The sequence below is a fragment of the Melanotaenia boesemani genome, chromosome 4 (assembly GCF_017639745.1).
Source record: "Melanotaenia boesemani isolate fMelBoe1 chromosome 4, fMelBoe1.pri, whole genome shotgun sequence".
Classification (NCBI taxonomy): Eukaryota; Metazoa; Chordata; class Actinopteri; order Atheriniformes; family Melanotaeniidae; genus Melanotaenia; species Melanotaenia boesemani.
The window spans coordinates 28,827,418-28,853,812 of NC_055685.1; the positions used below are offsets into that span (position 1 = coordinate 28,827,418).

Genomic DNA, 26,395 nt, shown 5'->3' on the forward strand with positions numbered 1-26,395 from the left:
GTCATAGTATTCATAAACTGAGACAGCAGCTGGTTGTAAGATTCCCACTTTCATTATCTGATGGATCCTGAAAGCAACTTCCTCTGGTTGTATGTGAGAAATCTGTCAAAAAATACCAAAAAAATTAATGAATAAAAGGATGTAAGATATTTGCACATAATTGATTCCTTTCACCTTTTTGGTTCTGCAAAGCAATAAGTGCTGTGTATGGTCATTACATGACATAGGGAATAATATAGGGTACATGACTGTAGCAGCTAAACACTGGTTGAAGGTACAACCTTCTCTTCCATTTCAAACAGAACCACAAAAACAAACATAAAAACCCGGACATAAAACCAAAAAAACCCACCAACAAACAAACAACAACAAAAAAAACAAAACAAAAAACAAACAAACAAACAAACAAACGAACAAACAAACAAACAAAAAAAAAAAAAAACCAAAAACTTCAGAGTGGACTTTGTTGGTTAGTTGCAAACCAGTGACGTGTGGTGAGGTTCATGGCTGGTGAGGCACTGATTTACAATTGTAAGAACTGAAAAGAACATCTTATTTCAATATTCATTCAACAGCATGCTGGTAATGCTTCATATCCCATCAGCATTCCTCTTTCAATTACACTCACATACCCACTGTTACAAAACTCTTCAGTGAGAAAAGTAGCTATTGGCTGTCCTAAAAGTCGCTAGAAGTCACTAAATATCGTCATAATCTAATGTGCATAACAGTCTGGTACATATAGTTGTAATGGAGGCTGCCATGGAGAGGAATGTCGTGGGAAAGGCAAAGAATGAGGATAAGACAAGCTAAAAATGTTTAAAAAATGCATAAATAACAATAAAAAAAAAACACACAAAAAAAAAACAAATCCTTTGGTAAATATTTTCTTTTTTTGTAGTTAATTTTATTAAGTGTAGGTTTTTTTCTAATTAGGAGTTTGCAACATTTCACAACACTTTTAACTTTCTAAATGTTTTCCTTCACACTCTTCATTAATAGACATTATTATCTGATGGTAAGCCAGCACAGGATTGTCCAACAGCAGCTTTGTACATGTCATTTTCAGCCTGGTCATGAAACAGAGATCATCTCCTGCTCTAAATGCAGCTGCTGCAGCTGCGTGACGCCCCTTCTGACTGCTTTTGGATGGGTCTGAAAACTAGCTAAATATAGCGACAAGGTCGCTGAATTGGCAACACTCACACACCATGTTGGTGTGTGAGTGTGCCCTCTTGAGGTGAGGCAGAGTACTGTTTGCCTCACCTGCTGACTTTTCTCTGCACTTTATTGTACGATAAACAGGAATAATTCTCTTACAAATACATTAAAGACATTACACAGACTGTAGAGAGTCATGGTGTATAACAAATATTTCTGTAAAGTTCATATTGGCGATATGCTGAGGAACAGAAATGGGCAAGCGTCATGCAACCCAGTTTGTATTGGGTCGCACAGTCAGAGTGGAGGCACAGCTCGCTTGTACCTCCACCGGGGTTTCTGCCCTGTATTTGATCGGTACATACTCAAATTTAGTGATTTTTACTTAATAAACTGTCAAAAACGTGTTATAGTCATACTGAAAATGCATTTTAACACAGACCAGTGGAAAACATTAATATTTATTTTATGTATTTCTTCTTCTTTATCATGACAGGTGAGGCACTACCTCACCTGCCTCTCTTGACCGCATGTCACTGTTGCAAACCACTTAATATTTGTTTGTTAGGTAACAAACCACTAAGTGGAAAACAGAAAGATAGAGAAACACAGTAGTGGTGTAAAACCAGGTATATGCAGGTATAAACAATAAACATTTTAGTCAATACTATGTCACAATATGAAGAAAACATTTTTTTTGACCTTGTTTAGGTAAATGATGAGTGAGCCTCTTTCTGACTGAGGCATGTCATATTTTGAAATGATGCGGTCACTCCCTGTAGACAACTGTGCACAAACAGAGATAGAAAGTTAACAAGAATACAAATAGAATGTGTTTTTAAAACAGATCCTGTGTGTTTTTGCACATCTGCTATCTTACTAAGCGCAGGTCAGCTTGGTCAAAAATAAAGCCAGTTGGTAAACCAACTTCCAAGATTGACATAGTTGCATCACGATCCTTGTCCTTATACCTGCACATGACAACAAAGAATAAATTAAAGTACAATTTAAAAGACGAGTATTACACCTAACTCCATTAAAGAGCCCCCACTAAAAATCTTCTTCCTGTAAAAGTCAAGTCCAAAAAATTGTGACTAATGAATATAATCATAAGCATGACTATTTAAAAAGGTAAAAAAAACAAAACAAAACAAACAAACAAACAAAAAAAACATTGTAGTGTTTTCTTTCTAAAGAAATTGCAAGCGTGATCCAGTGCTGTTGATGGTTTCTTAATATACACAAGTTACTGATGGCTGCGGCCATGACGAAACAACTAAAACTCTGCATGAGGAGGTTACCCTGAAACGGTGGTGAAAAGTGGCCACAGCAGTGAAAAAAATGATCAAAATAGTGTGAGAAATATAAGCGCTGGGGGCTGTGCTGTATATATCTTATATAACACTTGATACTTACAAGACCTCTATTTTCAGGTGGTATATTTTCTGATCATCAGTGATTATCCCTGCAGGGAAAAATACATTAGTTTGATTTATTTATTTATCTGAAAACAGAAAAATACAATCATGAGTTACAGAAAGAACGTTATTGATTTATAAAACCTAAAAACCAAAAGTAAAAGAAAGACATGAAGTAAAATTACCAGGAAGAACCTGTACAGTCAGGCTGAATTTGTCACAGTCAGGCTTCCCTGGCAGCATGTAATACAGTGACTCCATCTGTCACACAAACACATAAAATGGAAAAAGCAGTTTTTAGCGTGTCAAATAAAAATCAAATTTTGTGAAAGTATTGTAAAATTCCTAAATCAAAGTTTCATTAGATCCAGATTTAATAAGAAAAAAGAAAGTGTAATAAGAGAGACAACCAGAGTAGACAAGTGGCAGACAAAAGAGTCGAATAAGAGTAAAATAAAGAAAACAAACAAATAAATAAATAAATAACAGCAATCCAAACAGTCAAAAACTTTTGGAACATGCACAAGAGTCAGACTGTGTAAAAGCTAACAAACAAAGTTCATGCAAAGAAACTGGAAAACTAAACGAGAGATGGCTGGAAAGTTAAAAGCTGCTATCATGATGATGTGTCAGTGTTTAAACTAACCACACTAACTACATTAAAAATGGTGAGGAGTGTCTGAGGCATTAAACAAAAATGCAGTAGTACACAACAGATGATAAAATATCAAAATAGTGTTATATTTACTCTCAGAAAAGCAGTTCCTGTTCCAGTGGCGGTCACTTTGACATCCTTGTTAATACTATTAAACTGTAAAGATTAAAACATGAACATGTGTAAACAAATGTGAAAGGGGTCAGAAATTATACAGTGCAGACATGAACATATTCTAGGTTTTTATGGCTTAAAAGAAAGTGTTAATTTAATCATAAAGAAATTAAAACATGTTCAACATGTTTACACAAGGACAGGGTCAATCAACAGTAATAAGAATGAGGTTTGAATAAAAATAAATAATTTTAACCCACATTTGCAGATTTTCCAGTATTAAATCTGCTGTTTACTTGTCCCTTGGGTACAAATAAAGTAATTGAATTAAATTTAATTTAAATAAATAAAATTTATCTTGGAATTCATGAAGATCATAAAAAGTCCAGTTTCCTATTTTGTTTAGGTGTAGTAAGTTTACAAGATTGATTCAGTTGTTAAGAACTGTTGAGAGCCTTCACAAGGCCCTGGTTTGGTGTTACATTTTGGGTTACCATGCATTTCCCTTATCCTGTCAGTTCTGCAGTATTAGACAGAAAGCGTTACATATTTTTTGACACATCTTCTTATTAATCTTCTATTCTCAGTAGCAATGTAGTGTATGGGGATTTGCTCTGTTTTGGAGCCAGCCCCTAGCAGATGAGGGGTGAACCGCAATTCTTTTGCACTTCTGCATAGGCTTTACATTTTAAAGGTGGAGGTTGCCACTTGGTGTGCATACATACTGAGCTGTGCTGTGTGTGTTGTACTTTTGACTCCTTGACTCGTAGTTAAAGGTCCCATATTATGCAAAATTCAGTTTCTAAAGGTTTCCCAAAAAGTCATATGTGTCCTCATAACCTGTATATGAGGCCCCAAAATGAGAAAATTCTGTCACCTCTCTTGCTTGCTCCACTTTTTAGTGAATGTGTGCTCAAATGGGTGAGTCTGAGATCTTTCCCTTTGTGACCTCACAAAAAGAAATAACCACTGCATGGTTGCAAATTTATGTATTACAGTATCAAATTTTTCAGAGGAAGGGCCCCACTTCAGTTTCTTTTCATGGGGCCCAAAATCTCTGGCAGCGCCCCTGGCTGAGATTACATCACCCCGCTGCACCTGGTCTGGTCTGATCTGCTGATTTACATTGACGGTATAATCAATTTTTAAGTGTTGTGTGTGTGTGTGTGTATACATATATATATATATATATATATATATATATATATATATATATGTATATATATATATATATATATATATGTATATATATTTAGGCTGCCCTCTGTTTGAGATGCCTAAGGGCTAGTCCAGCCCTGGACACCATCCAGAGAGGTAGTGACTTTAAAAAATGCTGCGTAAGGGTTTTAATACACAATTAGAGTGGTAATGATAGTCTAATTTAATCAGAGATAGAAGTATAAAAACTGCGGGGCAAAACTCTTAAGAACTGTATAAATACAGCAGTTCAGGAGAGTAAAATCAGTGTTGATCTAGGTTATTCCTCTGTTTTTGATAAACACCCAATAACACCCTGCTTGCACCTTGCTGTCTGACTCCAGACTTTAATTTTTCATTGTTAGTTTTTGAGGAACGGTTGAACATTTTCAGAAACATTTTTGAGCCTGATGGAGCATCACACCTTCAGATATGAGTTTTTTGTTGGTAACGTCTAACAGCTACACACATGTACAAAATTGTTGGTACCCTTCGGTTAATAAAAGAAAAACTCACAATGGTCACAGAAATAACTTGAATCTGACAAAAGTAATAATAAATAAAAATTCTATGTAATTTAACCAGTGAAAGTCAGATATTGCTTTTCAACCATGCTTCAATAGAATTATTTAAAAAGATTAACCGATGAAACAGGCCTGGACAAAAATGATGGTACTCCTAGAAAAGACTGAAAATAATGTGACCAAAGGGACGTGTTAATCCAAGGTGTGTCCACTAATTAGCATCACAGGTGTCTACAATCTTGTAATCAGTCAGTGGGCCTATATATAGGGCTACAGGTAGTCATTGTGCTGTTTGGTGTCATGGTGTGTACCACACTCAACATGGACCAGAGGAAGCAAAGGAAAGAGTTGTCTCAGGAGATTAGAAAGAAAATTATAGACAAGCATGTTAAAGGTATATAAGACCATCTCCAAGCAGCTTGATGTTTCTGTGACTACAGTTGCAAATATTATTTAGAAATTTAAGATCCATGGGACTGTAGCCAACCTCCCTGGATGTGGCTGTCAGAGGAAAATTGATGACAAATCAAAGAGACGGATAATATGAATTGTAACAAAAGAGCCCAGAAAAACTTCTAAAGAGATTAAAGGTGAACTTCAAGCTCAAGGAACATCAGTGTCAGATCGCACCATCTGTCGTTGTTTGAGCCAAAGTGGACTTAATGGGAGACGACCAAGGAGGACACCATTGTTGAAAACAAATCCTAAAAAAGCCAGATTGGAATTTGCCAAACTACATGTTGGCAAACTGCAAAGGTTCTGGGAGAACGTCCTATAGACAGATGAGACAAAACTAGAGCTTTTTGCCAAAGCACATCAGCTCTATGTTTACAGGCGGAAAAATGAAGCGTATCAAGAAAAGAACACCGTCCCTACTGTGGAACATGGAGGAGGCTCTGTTATGTTCTGGGGCTGCTTTGCTGCATCTGGCACAGGGTGTCTAGAATCTGTGCAGGTACAATGAAATCTCAAGACTATCAAGGGATTTTAGAAAGAAATGTGCTGGCCAGTGTCAGGAAGCTTGGTCTCAGGTCCATGGTAAAATACACTGCTCTGCAGAGCTTGTCCATGTTTGCGATTGGTCAGAACCTCCAAACACCACAAACGCGCACTAATCTTAAATGGAAAACCCTGGGTTGAGTCACCGAGTTGATAACCAGCTTCGTAGTACAATTATCGAGATCCTGAATGTCTGGGTTAGTCAACCCAGGTAGCAGAGAGAAATCTGGGGTATGTTAATCACGCTTCGTAGTACAGGCCTCAGATATTAGAAATACACAGTTTAAATTGTTGCAGTGATCAGTAAACATTCAGCAACATTGTCCTTGCCATCTATTACACAGCCTTTACCAAGCATCTTTTATCTGTGTTATAACGAGGGAAGATATTTGTTCATAAAACATTTGCATAACAAGTACCAGCATCATTACTTATGTTTTGCATCACGTGTGTTCTCACTTTCAGTGTTCTTGTTACATGTTGATTTTCACTGTTGAGATGGTATCTATCTGTTAGTCGTTTTCCCGGTATTAAGATTTCCACAGTCAGATCATACCCTTTGTCCTTTGCATTGGTCCAGTACTCAGCTAAAGCCTGGTATACTGTAATAGTAGCCTGGAAAGGGACACATAATGAGGGGTTTGAAAAAGAGAGAAATAAAAAACAAAAGAACAAAACAAACTTGTGCCAAATATGAACATTAACTGCATATGTTACCTGAGTTGATCCAAAACCTCCGTTCAACCTTTCCTGATGGATGAGCCATTTCACAACAAGTTTGGCTTCCTCAAATGCCTTTGACAACATATAGAAAGTTAAAAAAAATAAAAAATTTAATGAGTCAATATACACAGTTGGACATATTTGACCGTCTTAGCAGGCTTTGGAATGATCATGTTGATCTGTTGGGATTTATTTTGGGTCACTAAACATTGGTTTTCATAAAACAACAAACATAACTGAGGAAGCTTTTGCAGCCCCGTGGAAAAAAATGTGAATTAATTAAGTTTGTTTAAGGTTCTTATAATGCCAAAAGAAGGTATGACTTAATGTTTAAGTTGTATGTGGTTTAAAAGTGTGGTTAATGTGTTGCAGCCATGCCTTATCCAATAAAACAAAAGAATGTCCCCTCGGGAACTTTCTGTGTCTTTATTTCATTGGACAAGGCATGTGACCATCTTCTTTTGTGATGCTGATTGGACGAGGGGAGAAAACCAGAAAAGGAGGGACACAGAGACAGAGGTAAGCGAGAGGGAAACGAGAAAGACTGAGAGAGAGTGGACGAGGAGAAGCAGAGAGAAAGGGAGGAAAAAGGAGACATTTTCCGTCCATGAGTCGTCATGTCTGATCCAGGTGAACCCAGTTGTTTCGCCACTTGTGTGTTGAAGACACACTGGCAACGGCAGTGCCAAGACCAGCGTGGCTAGCGACTATAGATCTCCACGTGCTGAGAAGTGGAGGCGTCAGGGCTGGTGGTTGCCATTTTGGTTCATCATGGATTGCAAGGGTAATAACCAATGACTGTCGGTAAGGTCTCGTCGGTAAAGAGGAATTTTCTTCAGGACAGATTCTTCTGGAGAACAGTCTTAAGGACTAGAGGTAATCCTTAACAAGCGTTATTCAAATTAACATCTGCATTGAGTAGCAGGTAAACAATGTTGGTAAATGCCTCAAACTCGACCAAACCAGATCACCCGATCAGGTTAAACTTTTTACTCATACAGGAAAAGGTGATGGGGTGCTATACTTTATTGACTTATTACCAGAACGGTTGAGCGATTAAAATTTTTAATATGAATAATCACAGAATAGCTGTGGATTAATCCCAATTAAATCACATTAAAAAATATAAACACCTGGCTTAGTTTTATTTATTTATTTTTAATTCTTAAACTGGCATCTAAAGGGCTGAAAGGTTTTCTGAATACTTCCATCCCGCTCTGCAACGACTTCTTCTGCTTTGTTGTCATCTTTTTCTTCATCTGCTGCTTTTTTTTTTTTTTGTTTGTTTGTTTTCTTGGCAGTGTGCATGTAACAATTTGGTGCATTACCACCAACAACTGGTACGGAGTGTGGACTAGAATGGCAGATGTTGCGACTGAGTGTGCAAATTGAGTGATATATCAAACTGGCCATTCTGTGCCTGTGTTTAGAAAATACAACAAAAAACATGAAGACACAAAACACCCCAATTTCACCGAATAATTTCTTTGCATTGATGTGGTTAGTGTGACAGCCCTCCTTATTACATATTATTCACCTCTCAAAATGCTGATTTAAACACAGCAAATTTAATTTAAATACTGTATGTGAGTGTGGTTTGTTCACCTTGGCCTTGACAAGTGCAAGAAGAGCATAAGCTGTAGCCTCTAATGTGTAAACATCTCCTTTTTCTACCGGCCAGTGGTATTGGTCTGTGGAAGATAAACATACATTAACTTTCATATTCCAAAGTTTCACTGTTAATTTTAATGAGCAAGTGCATCCATATTTTACTATGGTATTGTATACATGTTCATATTTCTATTTATCAAACTGAGGTATTCTCATCATGCTTTTGGTTTTATAGTGTGGATAAAACCTGGGTCTGCAAATTTGTAGAGGATCTCCTTGTTCAGTTTGTTTTCAGTTGCCAGGGCATATGATGTCATTGCAACAGCATAAGGGTTGGTCAGGTGGGGCAGACGCTGCTCCAGGTTAGCTACTGCTTGGTTTATACTGCTTGACATCATCTGGACAAAGGCAAGAACAACTAATGTAAATAGTGAACATTACATTTTTTAACAGAAAAGTTAGATTCAAAACAGTAAACAGAAGACTTTGCACATAGTGAGAAAGCAGTGAACATCCTGTCCATAAGTGTGACAGAAAATGAGGTTTGTGGCAACACTCTACACTTATTACATTGTGTCCCTTAAAAGGACAATTTAGCTTTACTGTTCCTTGTTTATGCTGACCTCCTTTCTAGGTCACCCTTTTAAAAGAGATCATGATCCCAGTGGGTTTTAACAGATCATATTGATTTTAATTTTCATCACAACTTGGCTGTGTTGATTGAATGCATCTTAAATTTTTCCAAAGGATATTCCATTTTAAATCATTTTAGAATTCAAGTGTCAGTTCCTTGAATTAACCTAAAATGACAAAGCTGCACAAAGTGTTACACATTTGATGCTAAGGACAAAAAAGTGCCCCATTTAAAATTATGCTATTCAGCACAGACACTGACTGCCTGCTTCAGGCAGTGTAACAAAAAGTCAACCAAAACAGGAAAAACGTTTTGGAACATGTCAAAACCGACTACACCTGGAGAATTTAGGTGTACACAGGCAGCTATGTACACAGCAGCTGCCATCCTGCTCAAGTCAACCAGAGGATGAGAGTGGTCCTGTGGAGTTATGCAAACATACTGGCAATTAAAGGGCAAAAAATACAAATTGTAGTTAATATATCATATGTGTACTACAGACTAAACTTATTTAAAAGACTTACTCATTTAAAGTGGAATAAAATATTAATAAAAGGTTTACATTTGTGACTGCCTTTCTGCAGAAGATTCTGGGAGAAGAGATGGAGGGAAGACATATATGTTAGGGTAACTAGGTAAACAAGGTAACTGAGTATGCAAGATCTCCTTTGTCTGAGGTCATTATTTGTATCACTCTTGTTTGTAGAAAGCATTGTTTCTGGTGTCAGTTCTGGTTTTAGTTCATTGTGTTGCCCAATTTGGCTAATTTTAGAGCTAACGGAGCGGTTGAGTACATTTGTGCTTTTGTTTTTTTGTGATGATTTTTTGTTTTTTTGTTTATTTTTTTACATTTGGGATCACATTTTGAAGTTTCCATATCATTGAGCTTTGTGATATCCATTCCTTCTCCATCACTCCCTTTTTTTATTAATAACCAATTTGCTTTAGCTTTTGGTATTTTACTTTTCAAAATTAATTTAGCCATTTCTATTTAGCTGCTCCTCAATTTGTGAACTGGTTTTGCCATTTCACCTCTGAATGTGCTGTTATTACATTATACCCAACATCCCCAACTTTTTTGTGTCAGGGGTCAAGTTTGCAATGTCATTATATTGTAGCCAAAAGACATGTGAATGTTATCAATTTCAGTGAATGTCTCACTACTTTAAAAGGGGGAAAAAAGACAAAAACATGAGGAAAAAAAATGTATGTAGGTAAGTTGCTCACATTAACAGTGGCAGAACATATACTGCGAGATTCCTGCATAGCAATCAAGCAGAAGGCTGTCATGGAGGCATCCGAATCTGTGCCAGTAATGTCACCCTACACACACAAAGAGAAGCAAGCATTCATAAAGTATGCTTTTTAAAGTCCTTTTTCAAGGACCAAGTTTAACAATCAATGAAATTACCACACTCACAGTCATTTCGCCCCGGGTCACGCGTCCATTTTCAGTAAACGACCCATCAGGTCCCTGTGCTTTTAGAATGAGAAACTTGATGGCATCACAGATTACGTTTTCTTGAACTGCCACCAGATTATGTGCCATAGAAAACACTTTGGCAACATAAGCAGTCAACCTTGAAGAAGAAAGAGATTATGCCATAGATTTACATATGTACAAAAAAAAAACAAAACAAACAAACAAACAAACAAAAAACAACACATCTAAATGTGCCAATATGTGCCAACACTTATTATAATGTGAATCAAATGACTCACCAGGTGCTGCCTGGGTCACTACTAACTGCAGAAAAAGACCCATCTGTTTGTTGGTAGACTAACTCATTTTGGTAGCCTAATTAAAATAAACAACAAAATAATAATAATATTATTTTAATTCATTTTAGTTAACAGCTTTTGAACTACTGACTGAATCCTGAACACTGAATACTAATGGAGAGTTGTATGTGTGGGGTTACCTTTTCTTATCTGTTGGAGAGCTTTGTTACGTTGTTTAGAGCCCAAAATTTCCCATTGATTAGTCTGATCCAAAAATATAGTAGCGATGACAGGCAGTGTCATGCCAATCATGTTTTCTTCTCCAGAACCTGAGGGCTCTATGATCAGATCACCCATAGACTCTCCACTCATGACTGCCTTCAGCTGTGGACTCATCTGTCCTCCTAAGGGGACAGAGACAAGGGTAATTTTCTATTTTACAAAGTTCTTGCTCACTGGGTCTGAGCACGCATGCAGAGGCCAGAGGGGGTTCTCCAAGGCCTCTACCTCCATGTCTCATCCTGCTGCAGTGTTGCATCTGTTGTAAACAAACAGGAGGGAGCAGGTATATAAAATTTAGAGAAGTTTTCTGTCTGGCTCTCAAGAAAGAAGGAAAGGAACCCAAATCAAATGGGCATAAAATTGTGATTCTGGAAAGGAAACTGCTCTCAAAGCACAATGAGAAATGTACACACACACACACACACCCATATATATATATATAAATATATACATATATATATTCTCTTTATTTTTAACTAAATTAGGTTTTATCCTGCATGGTGGATATAACTTTTGAGGCAAGACAGCAAAGGTAAGACATTTTATGACCATGTTTTACAAATAAGAAGCTTAAATTGGGCCTTCTTTTGCCTTTGGTTTGGTAAATCTTGGTCATAGTGAGATGAAATTTACAGTTTTGGAATCTGTGAAATGTGTGTTTTCAGTAGAGGCGTTGTTTGTCTGTGTTTATGTCGTCAGGTGAACATGGAATGCCATAATTTGGGGTTACATTTTTGTTCGGACCTTGTGTATATTGTTTTAACTGTGTTTGGTGGTTTCACTGAGCTGTTAGGTGAGACTCTGGACTTTCTATGGATACCACACATCTATAGTTAGATTACAGATCTGACATTAGACCTTAAAGCCAGATGTTTACCCCTTAACTCCCGTTAGTGGAGTGTAAAGCCACAAGAGGTTAAGCTAAACAGTCAAGCTAAGAATGCAAAGTTAGAGAATTTATAGGCAAGAAATCTGGATAATGAACCACTAAAGGTACGTGGATGGAAGTTATTATGCATATTGTTAATATGTATCTCTCCTCACAGTCTATAGGCTGTGAGATTCTAATCCTGCTTTCTGTCTGTTCACCTGATGGCTGATATTCATCACATATTGTTCTCTCTGTGTTTGGAAGCAGCTTCACAGCTTTAAATTCATCCTGCTGACTTTTTACCTTTTAGTTAGTAAATCCTGAAATTTTTGTCCTTCTTTGTCAAACATTTTAGTTTATCACAATAATAGTTAAGATGAGATTTTCAACAAATATTGTAACTGTTACTGTGTAAAGAGAAAACTGCTAGAAGATGTTTATGTGTTTAGTGTTTGTTACCCTAAAGTGACTGCATTTTCTTACTTTTAAAGGAAAAGGACACTTTCATGCAACAATGTCATTAATCAAGAAATTTTCATTCCAAATAGTTGTAGTTAAAATTTTAAATTGTTGCCCGGCATTATATGTGTGTGTATGTATGTATTAAAAGTTCTATAAAAGTCCTATGGTCGCACCTGTAAGAGTGATAAATGTCCACATCTGTGTGTTGGGGGTAACATCTTTTAGAAGGATCTCACTGTTGATTGTTGTCACCTGTTTTTCACCTAAAGAAAATGACATCAAGTTAGATCAAATGAAATAGTAAAACATATCATGGGCTCTGTTTATTAACGTACCAACACCAGGGTTCATCAATACACTCTTCACAGATTTCATCAGTTTGCCTGCAGGCTGGAAATACAGTAGAAAAACACATTAGCAGTTACAAAGAAAGAAACTTGAAGTTAATTGCTGACACTGATGTTTATAACATACATATCAGGCAAGTAAATTGAAAAATTTAAAGGCAAATATAAGTTCATGTCAAGCTCAGCAGGCATTTTATTTTATTGAAAGTAAAACATGGTTGATTACGAGCAGTTCTAAAATGAGGGTAAACAAATCTTAGGAACCATTACAGTCTGTCTTACCACCACATGCAGCATCTTCCTGATTCCATCTGGTGAAAATGAATCTTTAACAGATGCTTTAACTTCAATGGGGATCTTTCCTTCCTTCTTTGGAATAATAATGAATGGGACAGATCGTGTGGTTTCGGCCCCAACTTGGACGATCTCACGATACTTTCCACGTTTATAAGCTACGCTGCACAGATTGTTTTCCTCTTTTAGTTCCACACGCACCTTGAAATGGGTAAAAATGGAGATGTGAACAAAAGATTTATATTTTGATGTTGAAAGATTTTTAAAAAATGTGAACAAATAGGTGGAAACAGTACAGATTTTTGGGAGCAACTCTTTCACGTGAGTATATTTATTTAACTCTTATTTATTTTAAGTTATTTATTTAAGTCATGAGTGTGTGATGAATTCAGATGAAAGAAAACCCAAGTTAAACTTTAAATAATTTTAAAATAATAATTTAAATGTATTTACATTTTTCTAAGACTACTCTTTCTTTAATATCTTATGTCTTAAAAGTTGGCAATAGAATGGAAACAATAAATGGATAGGTTTTGAAAAAATAAAAGGCAGATAACTTGACAAGCTAATAACAGAGTATAAAACTGTATACAAGAAACAAGCTTGAAAACAATATCAAATGGGTCTGACAGTCTGGCAGCACTATATCAGGGGTGGCCAACGTCGGTCCTCAAGAGCCACAATCCTGCAGGTTTTCCATGCATCCCTGCACCGACACACCTGACTTAAACTAATGAGTCATTGTGCAGATCCTTATAGGCTGTTGGATCCATTTAATTTAATTCAAGTGTGTTGGTGCAGGGATGCATGGAAAACCTGCAGGATTGTGGCTCTTGCGGACCGATGTTGGCCACCCCTGCACTATATTATGAACAGACAGTCGAGATCACTTTTTGACTTTGCTAATTCTAAAAAAAAGATTTCAGACACCAAACAAAAACCAGCATGTATTCCAACATCAATCCACAGAAAGAGTTCAGGTATCAAACTGGCCTGCCTGCAGTCCAGTTCTGTCAAAACTGAAAATATAGGCAGCATTGTGACATTATAAAATCAGAGAGCAACTAAAGTGATATCTCATTAAAAAAGAGATTTTTTAAATGATTTGTTTTACTTTCAAGACTACAGAAGGTGACTTCACCAGCTCCCAAAGCAACTGGAGGATTCTTAAAATAAGAGCTGCCCATACTTTTTCAGAAGCATATTGTTTTAAGAAACTTTAATAAGAAAACTTTAAATTTCTAATATTATTTACATACCATTTCCAGTTACACATATTTTGACCCAACTCCTTTACAAGGTTTCCAGTATTTGTTATTTCTGATAATAGCAGGCTCACAGTAATGGGATCAGGGCTGTAGTTGTGGAGAATTGCCTTTATTTCCAGCTGGTCTCCTAAGACAGCAGAGTGTGGTAGCTGGAGATCAATGATGAAATCCTTCTGGACAATGACCTCTAATGGGTCAGACACACAGATACCTTAAATAAAGGAAGAAAAACAAACATGAAACAAAGACAAAAAGAAAATAGAAAAAGAGGGTGTGGCCACAAATTGACCAAAGTGATCGGAGAGATGGGGTGGAAAGATATTATTAATGTTTAAATTTAAAATGTTTCATATAAAATTTGACATATTAAGAAGAGGAGAAATTCTGAATTATTTCACTATTTTGCAAACTGGTAATATTACACACGCGCGCACACACACACACACACACACAGAGAGAAAAAAAAATGCCACCTTGATAAAATTAAGCAAACAGGCACGAGCCTCCTTTTGGATAATTACTGCATGGCTGATTATCTTTCAGCTGGCAACACACACACACACACACACACACACACATATATATATATATATATACACTACTGTTCAAAAGTTTGGGGTCACTTTGCCATGGGATTCTATAGGGAAGTGACCCCAAACTTTTGAACGGTAGTGTTACAATCTGTCCTGCCACTACTCCAGCACTCCCCTGTCCTGCCACTCCTCCATTCACTCCACACCTGTTCCTCATCCTCATCAGTAATCAAGTCAACCTGCCACACCTGTCTTCCTTTGTTCCCCAGTCCTTTATATACCCCACCAGTTCAGTCACTCATTGTCGGACCTTAAACCACACACCTCAAGGACTCACTCCTGTTCCATCTCCAGATTCCTCACGTCCCTGTTGGTAATTGTATGTGTATCGGCAATATTCCATTCTGTAAATAAATCTGTTGAACATCCTCCTGTCTTCCTGGAGTCCAAGTGTAACAGGTAGTGTGTGTGTGTATATATATATATATATATATATATATATATATATATATATATATTAAAAAAAAAAAAAAAAAAATAAATGTGTGTGTGTGTGTGAGATACTACAGTGTGTAAGTGGCTTTCCTGACCAGACCGACAAGGATTTAAGGGTGAATTGGAAGGGAATATACAAGTTGTGCTAATAAACAACTCACCATGAGTTCTTGACAGACTAATGCCAGTGAATTTCCAGGTTGTAATTGTCTGTGGCAAAGGGGCAGTTTGTTCCAGTGATGTGGACTTACTGAAACAAAAATTTGTCAGATTTGGTGGCAAAATAAATTTCAGAGAAATTTTTGTGGGTGTCAGAACTTATTGTGCATCAGTCTTTTTACCAGTTAATGTTTTCTGGGGGACAAGCACTGAGCGTTGTAGTCATCCAAAGCCAACTTTCAGGAAAGTAGCTGCGACCAATAATTTCTTCTGTGTCAAAGTAAGACTCATCATCGTCGCCTGCAGAAATCATGTTACTCTTTTTCATTGGGAAGTGGTAACTTTTTAAAATAAAAGTGTAAATACAGGTGTAAAGTGAAGGTTATACTATTTTCCTACTTTGTGCCTGTCTCTTACTGCGGGCCCGTAAGTCAGCCCCCTCCTTCTGAACTCGCTGTCTTTCCATCTCCTTGCAGCAGTGCATAAAAGCTTTGATGCAGGTTGGACCATCCACAATGTACTCGCTACGCCTCTCACAGGTGTATGAGACAGGGATATTTCTCATACCATCTAAACAGCACTCCCTTTGCCCTTTGTCTTCATAATGACCTACTGAACAGAAAAACAAGGTTGCAGAGGAAACAAAGTGGAATGACGATAAGGTTTGGATTTAAATTTGATTGGTTGATTAATTAAACACACTTTATCTATGAACATGTATGTTCATAAATATAGTGTGTTTTATAGTGTGATGTATGCATCGCACATTTCCACAGATAAGTGTGCATATATCCTATAAACTATGCTGATCCTGACATTAAAAGCAATGGTTCTTACCCAGTCTGGTTCTGAAGTTCATTACACTGGTGGATCGTTTTCTCCTGCTAGAAGGAGGACACTTGACATCTGGAAATGCAAAACAAATTATATTTAAAACTGAGTCCAGCAATTATAAAATAAGTCTATGTTGTCATTGCAATTTTTTATAAATTGAAAATACAAATATATCTGTTTCTAAGTATGGATTATGTAGACGTATGGATAACAATCATAGTGATAAACATGACATCTGATATATTGCCATTGATCTTTTATCTTGATCCCATTCTTTTTTCCTCTCTAATATTCATTCTTATCCAACATCTTAATGTTGAATAAACATGTATCTAAAATGCTTTCATATAAGTTCAAGCGGTGTTATATTTGCTTTTCACAACTTACTCCGAATATTGGAGTTTCAGTATAAATTTTTAAAGAATAAATATTAATAAGAGGGAAATCAGAAATTGTGAGTCATGAAATTTTAACAATTATAAAAAAAAAGATTTACCACTATGCTGGATTTGTTGGAACTACAAAGTGGAGCATTTTTCTGCACGACATCCTTTAATTTAGTACGAAAAAAAAAAAAAAAGAAAACTAGAAAGAGAATTCATGGTGCATTGTATACTATAGATTTAACACTGTATGTTTGTGGGTAAAATTATAAATAAGTAGGTTATAATGGTAAACAACATTCCTGATCTATTTAGTATGAATTATTATATTATATATTATAATATTTTAAATTTGCAGTCCAATATTAAGTCTGTATGGGCCAAGCATTTCAAATAAATAAATAAATAAAAAATTAAAAACATATACGGCATGGTTCAGTTGGTGGAGTGGTTGTCCTGCAGCCCAAGGGTTGTCGGTTCGATCCCCAGCCGGACAGCTCATGTCGAAGTGTCCCTGAGCAAGACACCAAACCCCTAATTGTTCCTGATGGGTCATGGTTGAGCGCCTTGCATGGCAGCTTCCCCCATGTTACGGGATTTAAAGGGTGGGGGTGTTACGTCCCCAGGCCTTTCAGCCTGGAGCAGTTTATGTGGATTCCACTGTGCTGGAGCAACCTGAGGATTGGCTGCAGGCCCAGCGTGGAACCTCTCTCCCTTCCATTGGGACTGGTCGCCTTCATTCCCCACTCTGTGCGTCAGGACCAATCAGGGGAGCTCCTGGCTTTAAATAAGGAGGACTACCATCAATTTGGGCAGCTGTGCTCCATGTGTGCAGTTTGCCAGCTGGGCTCGTGTTTGAGAGGTTGACTGTGGATAACCCCTTGACGTTGTGTTGGTGAAGACAAAACAAGCTTTCCTTGAGAATAGTTTGGACAATTGTGAAGAGACGCTTTCGGTTAAGAGAAGCTAGTTTGCGTTCTGTTTAAAGACTCTCGTTTGGAGATGCATTTGTTATTTCCAGTGTGGTTTAAGTTCTCCTTTAGAGACGTTTTGAGTTCGGGTAATTTGGCATTTTTGTAAAGCTTTTAAGGAACGCTTTGTGTATTGTTTGCTTTCTTTACTTTTTTTATTGATTGCCAGACATGGTATATTCCCGACTGTGGACTCCTTTTTTTTGTTACTACTGAACCCTTAGGTATGTCTCAGAGGAAGTCAGAGTGAAGGGTGTTCTTGTGATACCTGTTCTGTCAGGTGTTCCAGAGTCTTTGGTTTCAAACAACAGCCCTGCATCGTAGAAAACACTCATGCTGTCTTTCCCTCCACCTGGTGTGCAGCCTGTGTCGAATTTCTCCACCGTGTCCCAAATCTAAGCAGAAAAATTTATTCATATACAGAAATACAACTGCACAGGCTCAGTCAGCTGTTCTTATGATTATTATTTTTTTCCAGTATCGTAAGAAATATTGTTTTTGCTATTTGAGGGGTTTCTGTTATTTTTAAAGAATTGAAAAATGTATTTTGTCAACTGAAAGACATATTTCTTGTGTAAGTGGTGCAGCATACATGAGTTTTCATGTAGGTGATTTAATATTTGGTCTGTATGTGACTATTGGTTGCCTCAGATTTTCAATTATCTAATCTATACTTTAAATCAAAGGTGTCTAAGTCCAGTTCTCGAGATCAACCATCCTGCAACTTATAGATGCGTCCTTTCTCCAACACACCTGAATCAAATGAATGGCTCGTTAGCAGGACTCTGCAGAGCTGAATGACATGCGGATGAAGGGTTGCATCAAAGTGCATAAAAGTTGCGGGACAGTAGATCCCGGGGATCAGACTTTAGCACCCTCGCTTTAAATGGTATAGACTTAATTTTTACCATTTAGTTCCAGATCAGTTTTATTCAATATACTGTAAATGTTGTGATCTCTGGGGCACTTCCCATTAGCTAAGACCTTACAACCTTAGAGACCTTAGAGAGAAACAAATCATTGAAATTGATAATAATTTAATCAAACTATAAGCAGCTTCTAATTTTAACAAACAAAATGAAGAAATGACCTTTTTTTGTGTCAAGTGGAGCTTGTTCAGGATGTAGGCACGTTTGTCTGCTGCCACCAGTCCCACTGAAGCCTCTGGATCTCCCGTGATCTTTAGTCTTATGGGTTTATTAGGTTCATAAGATGGAGAAGGTCTCACTGGTTCCAGCTTCAACTGGAAAAGGAAACATAGATATGTGAATACTACCAGACTGTATGTGTGTGTTGTTAGTTTAACTTAGTTACAGTGTTGAGTCTCTTACCGAGCCCATGCAGGAGTCTTTTACATCCACCCAGACAGAGTCTGATACCACTTCATCAGAATTTGTATGGTAGTAGGCTATGATGCGAAACGATGGTAGCATGTCTTTGGTAATTTGAAGCATCTGGACCACCAGGTTCTGACCTTGGTTCTTGTACCGATTATGTTTCACCAGCTGACCTTTGCTCAAGATCTGGGAAAATGAAATTACAAATCCATGCTTATTAATCCAGTTATGATAAATAAAAAAACAAAGCAAAAACACAAAGGGGCAAGTACCAAAAAAAAAAAAAAAAAAAAAATCACCAGGTATGTGATGTCTTTTTCTTGACTTTCTGGTCCGCTGAGAAAGAGACTGACTTTCAAGAAATTTCCTACTTCCACTTCAGTTTCATTAGCATCTGTAATGGAAACATGTTATGGTTATTAGTAGACATTTAAGCATGTTTCCTCCATGGCAGCTGTATGCAGAATTACCAGTAATACTGAGTATATTCCTTACTTATGAGGAGGTAACTGTTGCTTTTGGTTTTATATGAAACAGCTGTCATGGAGGCTGATGCTTGTCTTTGAAGCTGAAGGAGATGATCATTGGTCCTTGCCTGAAATTAATGGCACTCAAAAGTAAGTATACACAAAAAGAAATATAACATGGCAGTATAGATTACAAAAACTAACTCACGATACTGTTTTGATGACTACTGATCCAAAAGTATTGTCTTTCCACTATAACTGGCTTAAAAAGCCATAGAATATGAGGTTAACTGTGAAACCTCAAACCAGACTGTTCTGCTAAGACTAGGTTAGTGACTTTTAAATTTAATTTAACAGACTACAGTTATAATTGTTGATACATGGATAATAATAATAATACACATATAACAAACATTATACCAACCCTCCTTTTTATTTTTGTTTTCCTGATTTTTCTTCCAGTTTGGATAAGGGGAAACCTTCATGCAATATAACTAGATTAGTGTATCATCTTTGCATTTAACAGGTTTCTGTCTTCTCTGGGACACTGATATTATGCATAGATTTTAAGACTGAACAGACTTTGAGTCTTTGTCCTTTCCCTTCTCTCCACTCTGCTTTTTCCTGTTATCATATAACTGACTCTGTGTTTGACTTTTCATCTGGTAATGAACTTTACTTGGACTTAGATCTGTCTGGGTCTGTGTCCTTGTACAAACTGCCATACCTGATAAGGACTGAGTGAAAATCAAATAGAGTTGAAATACTTACGGTAAGACTCTTGGTTTCAGGCCATCCAGCTGTATTGATGGTAAACTTTGAAATGCCACTGGCTGATGTACGGCCCTGCACATTACCAGGATCTACCACCACAGCCATGTCTTGTGCTGGGCTTCCGTCAGGATTTACAACTTCAATCTGTCAAAGAAAAAAATAATAATACCAAATAATCAAACCACAAACATGTCCTGTTTGAGCACATTTTATACCAGTAGAACTAGTTCATGAAAAATTAGCAAAAATTTGAAAAGTGCAGCAGTTATGAAGGGAAATGTTACTGATATTTTTGAGGACATCATCTAGTATGTTTAAACTAGCGAAGTCTAAAGCAGTGGTTCCCAAACCATTTTCTTTGGGGACCCCCTTCATGCAAATACTAAAAACGTGGACCCCCTGCCCCATCCTGGGCTGAAACCATGGGAGTATAGAGGATCCCTTGGGGGGTCCTGGACCCCAGGTTGGGAACCACTGGTCTAAATCTCAGATGTGAGCTGAGTCCTTACCGTTACGTCATAGGGCATTCCTGGTTTAAAATATTTAGGTGTTCTTTTGAAATGGATAGTATAGGGTGATTCGACAATCTTGATGCTTCTTCTCTCTGCCTCCACCATTTCTCCTCCTGTTTGTGAAACATGAACATCACATTAAAGTATTTAAAGCAAATAACATTTTCCCTCCCTCACCCACTTCAATCTTTAAAATCTGGAAATGAGAAATTGACAAAATATTTAAATTAACACAACGAATGAATGAATGAATGAATGAATGAATGAATGAATTAATTAATTAATGACTGTATAAATAAATAAACTCCACAGGGGTCATCTAAATTGTGAATAACTAAAAGGTAAATTTCCTCCTCAAACATACAATGGTGAAAAAAGGTTCTCCGACACCCTTAAAATTTTACACAATCACAAATATAACCATCATATATATATATATATATATATATATATATATATATATATATATATATATGTATAAAGTTTGGTTTTTAATGACTTTTTAAGGATGTTTTTGTTTTTTTGGATGTGATCGTACTAAAACAGATTGGACTCTAAAATTTCCTGATATTTCTTGGATTTTTTGGATGCGTTCATGGAAAGGTAAACCTGGATGAAAGTTTAAATTAATATAGAAAGTAAAGCAATTTAATTATCTGGCATTTTTAAAATATATATTTAAGCATGATCAGCTTTAATCTGCATCTTTTCTGGAGGAATCTCTTTTATGTGAACATAGCACATGTTTTTGACTATGATAAATTAATTCTTAACTTTTACACTTTATGAGCTTGCTTCAGCAACATTACTGCTTTTGTCAAAATCTTCTACACTTTCAAAATAATCACATCTGTTTACTTTAGGTACCATGCACATCTCAAGTATTATCTGATGTTTTACCAGAACAATAATACAACATATTATGTCTTGAACAGGTTGAAATGTTGATTGGAGGCAACATTACTACTATTACTACAAAACCCCAGTTTAGCATATAGCCTTACAAATCATTGTTTTCTTCTTTTACTTGCCAGATAAATTGGAACAGTCTCAGAGTTCATTTTTATTCAGCATATTTATGAAATGACCCACGCATGTGGAAAGAGTCTGTTTTTCTTACCGTTCTCTGTCAGCACACTAACATCTACATATATGGATCTCCCAACTAAGTCATGGATGTTTGGAAAGGTCTGTGTGATGTGATCCCTCATCAACTTGATGACTCCAGCACCTCTTTGGATCTAATAGAACATAATGTAAAACCAGGTGAAATTTTGTGTTTTTTGGTACTAACACAGGACATTTATATATATATAGAAAATCTAAACATGAAGAAGTGAACTGAAAATGTAAAAAAACAAAACAAAGATGGAAAATATTCAACATCTTAAATCATAGATGAAAATAAAATGTAGAATCTGTCAGTGTTTGGTTGCAATTGTTTTATAAATAAATAAAATGGAAAGTGGATGGGATTGTTTTAGTTTTTCTTGGGCTTAGAGAAAGAGTAACAAAAAAGTGGGCAAAACATTTAATAAATCGGCAGATTAGGAGAGAAATGCATGACATGTACTCACTGGGACTCTTTGGAGAGAGCTTGGAAAGCTGCTTTTCTTGTCATAGTCTATAACTCCAAATACTGCATAGGCTGTTCCATCCGCTTCTTTACCAAAAGTATACCTAAAAGCATGTTTAAATTATTGACTTACAGTAAAACTCTCAAAGCAATCAGACTTTTGCATTAGCCCTTGATCCACAAGAAAAAAAGTTTCACTTACATAGCTTTTATGTTGACTGTCAACGATTCACTGTCCACATAGAAGAAGGAGGTTGAAGGTGTCAGTTCAACCTCAAATGTAGGAAGCACTGGGGAAAAAAAAACCCCAAAAAACCAACATTTTTTTGTTTGTGTATTTATCTGTGTCAATACAACTAAGTGAAAATGACCACTTTCAACAAATTGAATATTTTAGAGAAACTCACCAAATTCTTTAACCTCAAACTCTGCAGTAAAAGTCTGATGTGGATTGCTTTGGAACTTTGCCACCACTTTCCACAGTCCATAGCTGCACAGCAACACATAAGCAACACTTCAGCAAAGACAATGTGTTGGATGTTTTTTAAAAAAGAAAGTGTAGCAGTTGTTTTTTTCCATTTCATAGAACAACTTACTGAACAATGCTACCAAGAGAATATTGTCCTTGGACAATTCCTGATTTTAGAATCCTTTGTTCAGATGCTAGAGTGAAGCCTACAGAATTCTAGAAATAAACAACATTTAACATGTATTAGCAGTTTCCATAATCATTCTCTTATATTAAAAAGTTGAAATAAGATATAAATTACAATTTACAAAATAATTCCTTTTGTATTTACTTACACTTTACTTACACTCTCAACAGCAATGTTTAGACTTTATATTAAAGGAACATTCATTAATTAGGATTATTTAGGATACTATGTAGTGACACATATTTTCAGTACTTTTGAATGAATTAAAAATACAGTAAATTACCACAATCTCAACAGTGACTGCATCTTCCCCTAGATCAACATCTTCCACCTGCTTCATGCCAGATGTCAGCCCAAAGACTCTGTAAAGAACTGTTCGAGAGGAAGACAAAGGGAAGAATATATTATATATATATATATATATATATATATATATATATATATATATATATATAAATGGGTGTATGAATGGTGGGTAAAGATTTATTTATAGACTAAATACATTTATTTTATAAATATGTATATAAGTACACTTAAAAATTATTTTCGTATTGTGTTGGTATGTATTATGTTTAAGACAATGATGTTGAAATGTCTGGAATAAAAATAAATAAGTAAATAAAAAATTACTGCTCTCTTTGTCTCAGTTACGGTTGCTTGTACAAATGCACTGGTCTCCTGTTTGAACCCTCCTTTCTTTCAGGTTTCCTCTTTAGTTTCTTTTAGCAAACCCCTCGGAAATTTAGGCCAATAAAACATACAAACAGTTTACACTAACATCATGTCATGTCACGTTTATTTGGTTAAAATGTTGTCTGATTACTACCCCCTTTCTACAAAAGGTTGGTATGCTGTGTTAATGTAAATAAATGTAGAATAAAATGTCTCCTCAATGCACATTTTATTCCAAACACAACATAAACACGTTACCATTTCATGGAAAATATTAGCTAATTCTAAATTTGATGGTTGCAACATATCTCAAACAGTAAGAAGAGGGGTACAAAAAGGCTGGGAAAGTTACTAGCACAAATAAAAAACAACTGGAGGAGCCACTAATTAGGTTAATTGACAACAGGTCAGTAACATGACTGAAGGTATATAGAAAGGTATATAGGTAACTCATAAGTTTACACAGTGTTCCAACTCCCGTCTACCTGACATGTCAGACATTACCTTAGTTTTGGAGTATTCATAGTATAAATTGATAAAAGTATCAGTATTATTTATTATCTATTAGCAATTTTCTTTTGTGTATATAATGTTAAATGCTTGCACTTAATGACCATCATTGAGACAGATTTCACAAGGTTTCTTTTTGCCTTGACTGATGTATCACTGGACTCACCAGTGCTGTCATGAGTATAGATGGGCTTGTCAGTCTGGATGAAAATGTAACCGGACTGGAAGGAGACTAACACAACTTTCTCTAGCACTTTGCCAGGGAATTCTGCTTGGAGATAAACATACTGCTTTATGTCAGGATCCTTACTGAAGTCTTCAGTAGTGATCTAAGAATAAACAGACAGTGAAAATTAACAGATGTTATCTAAAAAAAAATCTTGGTTTACAGGAACCATAAATAGGGGCTCAATAACCTAATAACCTAATAATAAGTTCAGTGTTATTTGTTCACATTTGTAAATGTACACAAATTAGTTATTTAAAAAAAAGAGTTCACAAGTACTTTACCTTAATTCTTCCAAAATCCTGGTAATGCTTTTGCCTGGTGAGGATCACAGATGTGGATGCCAGAGCTTTGAGTTTAGTTGGAAAGCTCTTCACAGAGATTTGAACATTTATATCATCTTGACGTGTACAGTCTTGAATCTCGACAAAGACGTTTTCTATTGTTCCTGCTCGCAGCAGGTTGGGTGCTGACATTACTTCCCTGTAGAGAGAAGATAGTTTGTTGTTCCACTTTTTGCACAGAGACAAGCTGTTGTTAAAGATCTTTGAACTTGTTGGCAAATCTAATGGTTTCACCCAAGTTTCTTCTTAACACACAACCAGAATATAAGAAAAATCGCACAAAATAAAGCATTTTCTAACAGCAGTCTCATTATGCTGTATGTGTTTTAAATTTAATGCAATTAGCAGGCCTATGGGTTCAACTTTATCAGATTTTATATTGGATGATCCTCTCACTAAAAAGTGCATGTAGAAATTCAAAGAGCATTGATAAGAAGGGCCAACCCTGCCTAAAATAATGTCGTTTAGGAGAAAATAAGAAAGTTCTTAGAAAAATAAAAGAAAGTGCACAAAGTTCTGGTATTTAACCCTTCAAAATCCATGAGTTTTAACCTAAAATGTTTTTTTATGAATAAAAGTAAAGTTGTGGACCACTTAGTTTACTAGACTACTTATACTGAACAGAATGTAACAGAAGCATTTTTGGTGCAGTATCATCTGCTACTAGAGTACAATATGGCTTCAAAAATAAATTCCATTGTGACTGGTCAGAAATAAGTGCTTACTGCTGCTGTTATGACTCCTGGAATGGTATACATCAAGCAAATTTCAAGAATATTACCTTTCCACTGGCATATAACTCATGCAGTAATTGCAAGAGAGACTAAGTAAAACGCATATTTATTGTCACGTCCCGTCCACAGGACATCTGGTACTAATGAGTTAAAGTAGAACAAAAAATTGTTTTAACATGAAAATGCACTTCAAGTCTAGTCTTCACTCATTATAAACAACGTAAACATAATGGAGGAGGGCCAGTGGTAATTTAGCTCCATTAAGCCATAATCATGGTAGAATTAAGAAGTAGTCCCAAAAAATCTGATCATTCCCCTTGAAGACATTCAGCTGATACTGATAAGTGGGATCCCTAAAAGTAGTCCACTTTTAGGTTACATTTAATGTTAAAATATGCTGATGTTTCTTGTTTCTTGCAAAAAAAAATGCATTTATTTGTCAATATTCTGTGCTTATTCATTAAATTAATTTAATTAATTATAATTTCCTAACAACACATGTGATTCACTCCTTTTCTTTCAGCACCATGGAAGGTAGAATAGTTTGTCCGTTTGCATTGTTTATGGTTGATGCATGAAAATAAGGCTCCCTTGAAAGCCTCTGTGTAATTGAAGCCTTACCCAAAATGTATTCAGGATTGGCTTGGAGCTGAGGAAGAATGTGTAAAGATCATCCATTTTACTTACATTGGCGATCCACCAGCCTCAAAAATCTGAGAGGACAATGCAACTAACTTTACCAGCACAAGCTGGATCCAACACATCTTTATACCTGAACCCATATCTGGAGTTGGTGTAGACTCTCACTCTAGCACACACTTTTATCCACTTCTTGGAGCTTGCTCCTCCCACATACTCTGCTTCATCCAGTCACAAAACAGCATCATAATGTTGGGGGTAAAAAAAAAAAAAGTGTGAGTGTGTGTGTGC

The 26,395-nt window shown here is 36.2% G+C and overlaps 1 protein-coding gene across 1 annotated transcript; it reads right to left on the minus strand.

The window, feature by feature from the left end:
* LOC121637835 (complement C3-like) lies at nucleotides 1-26,262 on the minus strand. The gene is given in 39 exon segments (XM_041982142.1): nucleotides 1-102; nucleotides 1,864-1,902; nucleotides 1,905-1,947; nucleotides 2,042-2,132; nucleotides 2,578-2,626; nucleotides 2,765-2,840; nucleotides 3,328-3,390; nucleotides 6,528-6,683; nucleotides 6,786-6,863; nucleotides 8,397-8,482; nucleotides 8,650-8,800; nucleotides 10,264-10,359; nucleotides 10,457-10,616; nucleotides 10,759-10,834; nucleotides 10,959-11,162; nucleotides 12,547-12,636; nucleotides 12,709-12,763; nucleotides 13,003-13,215; nucleotides 14,354-14,493; nucleotides 15,472-15,560; nucleotides 15,652-15,772; nucleotides 15,869-16,081; nucleotides 16,307-16,375; nucleotides 17,926-18,052; nucleotides 18,748-18,900; nucleotides 18,989-19,180; nucleotides 19,294-19,388; nucleotides 19,490-19,589; nucleotides 20,233-20,379; nucleotides 20,745-20,860; nucleotides 21,868-21,988; nucleotides 22,325-22,427; nucleotides 22,526-22,613; nucleotides 22,731-22,813; nucleotides 22,920-23,008; nucleotides 23,263-23,351; nucleotides 24,328-24,490; nucleotides 24,672-24,870; nucleotides 26,153-26,262. Coding segments are annotated over 39 exon segments (4,410 nt in total). The 5' UTR covers nucleotides 26,248-26,262; the 3' UTR covers nucleotides 1-10.
* Nucleotides 26,263-26,395: the final 133 nt, after the last annotated feature.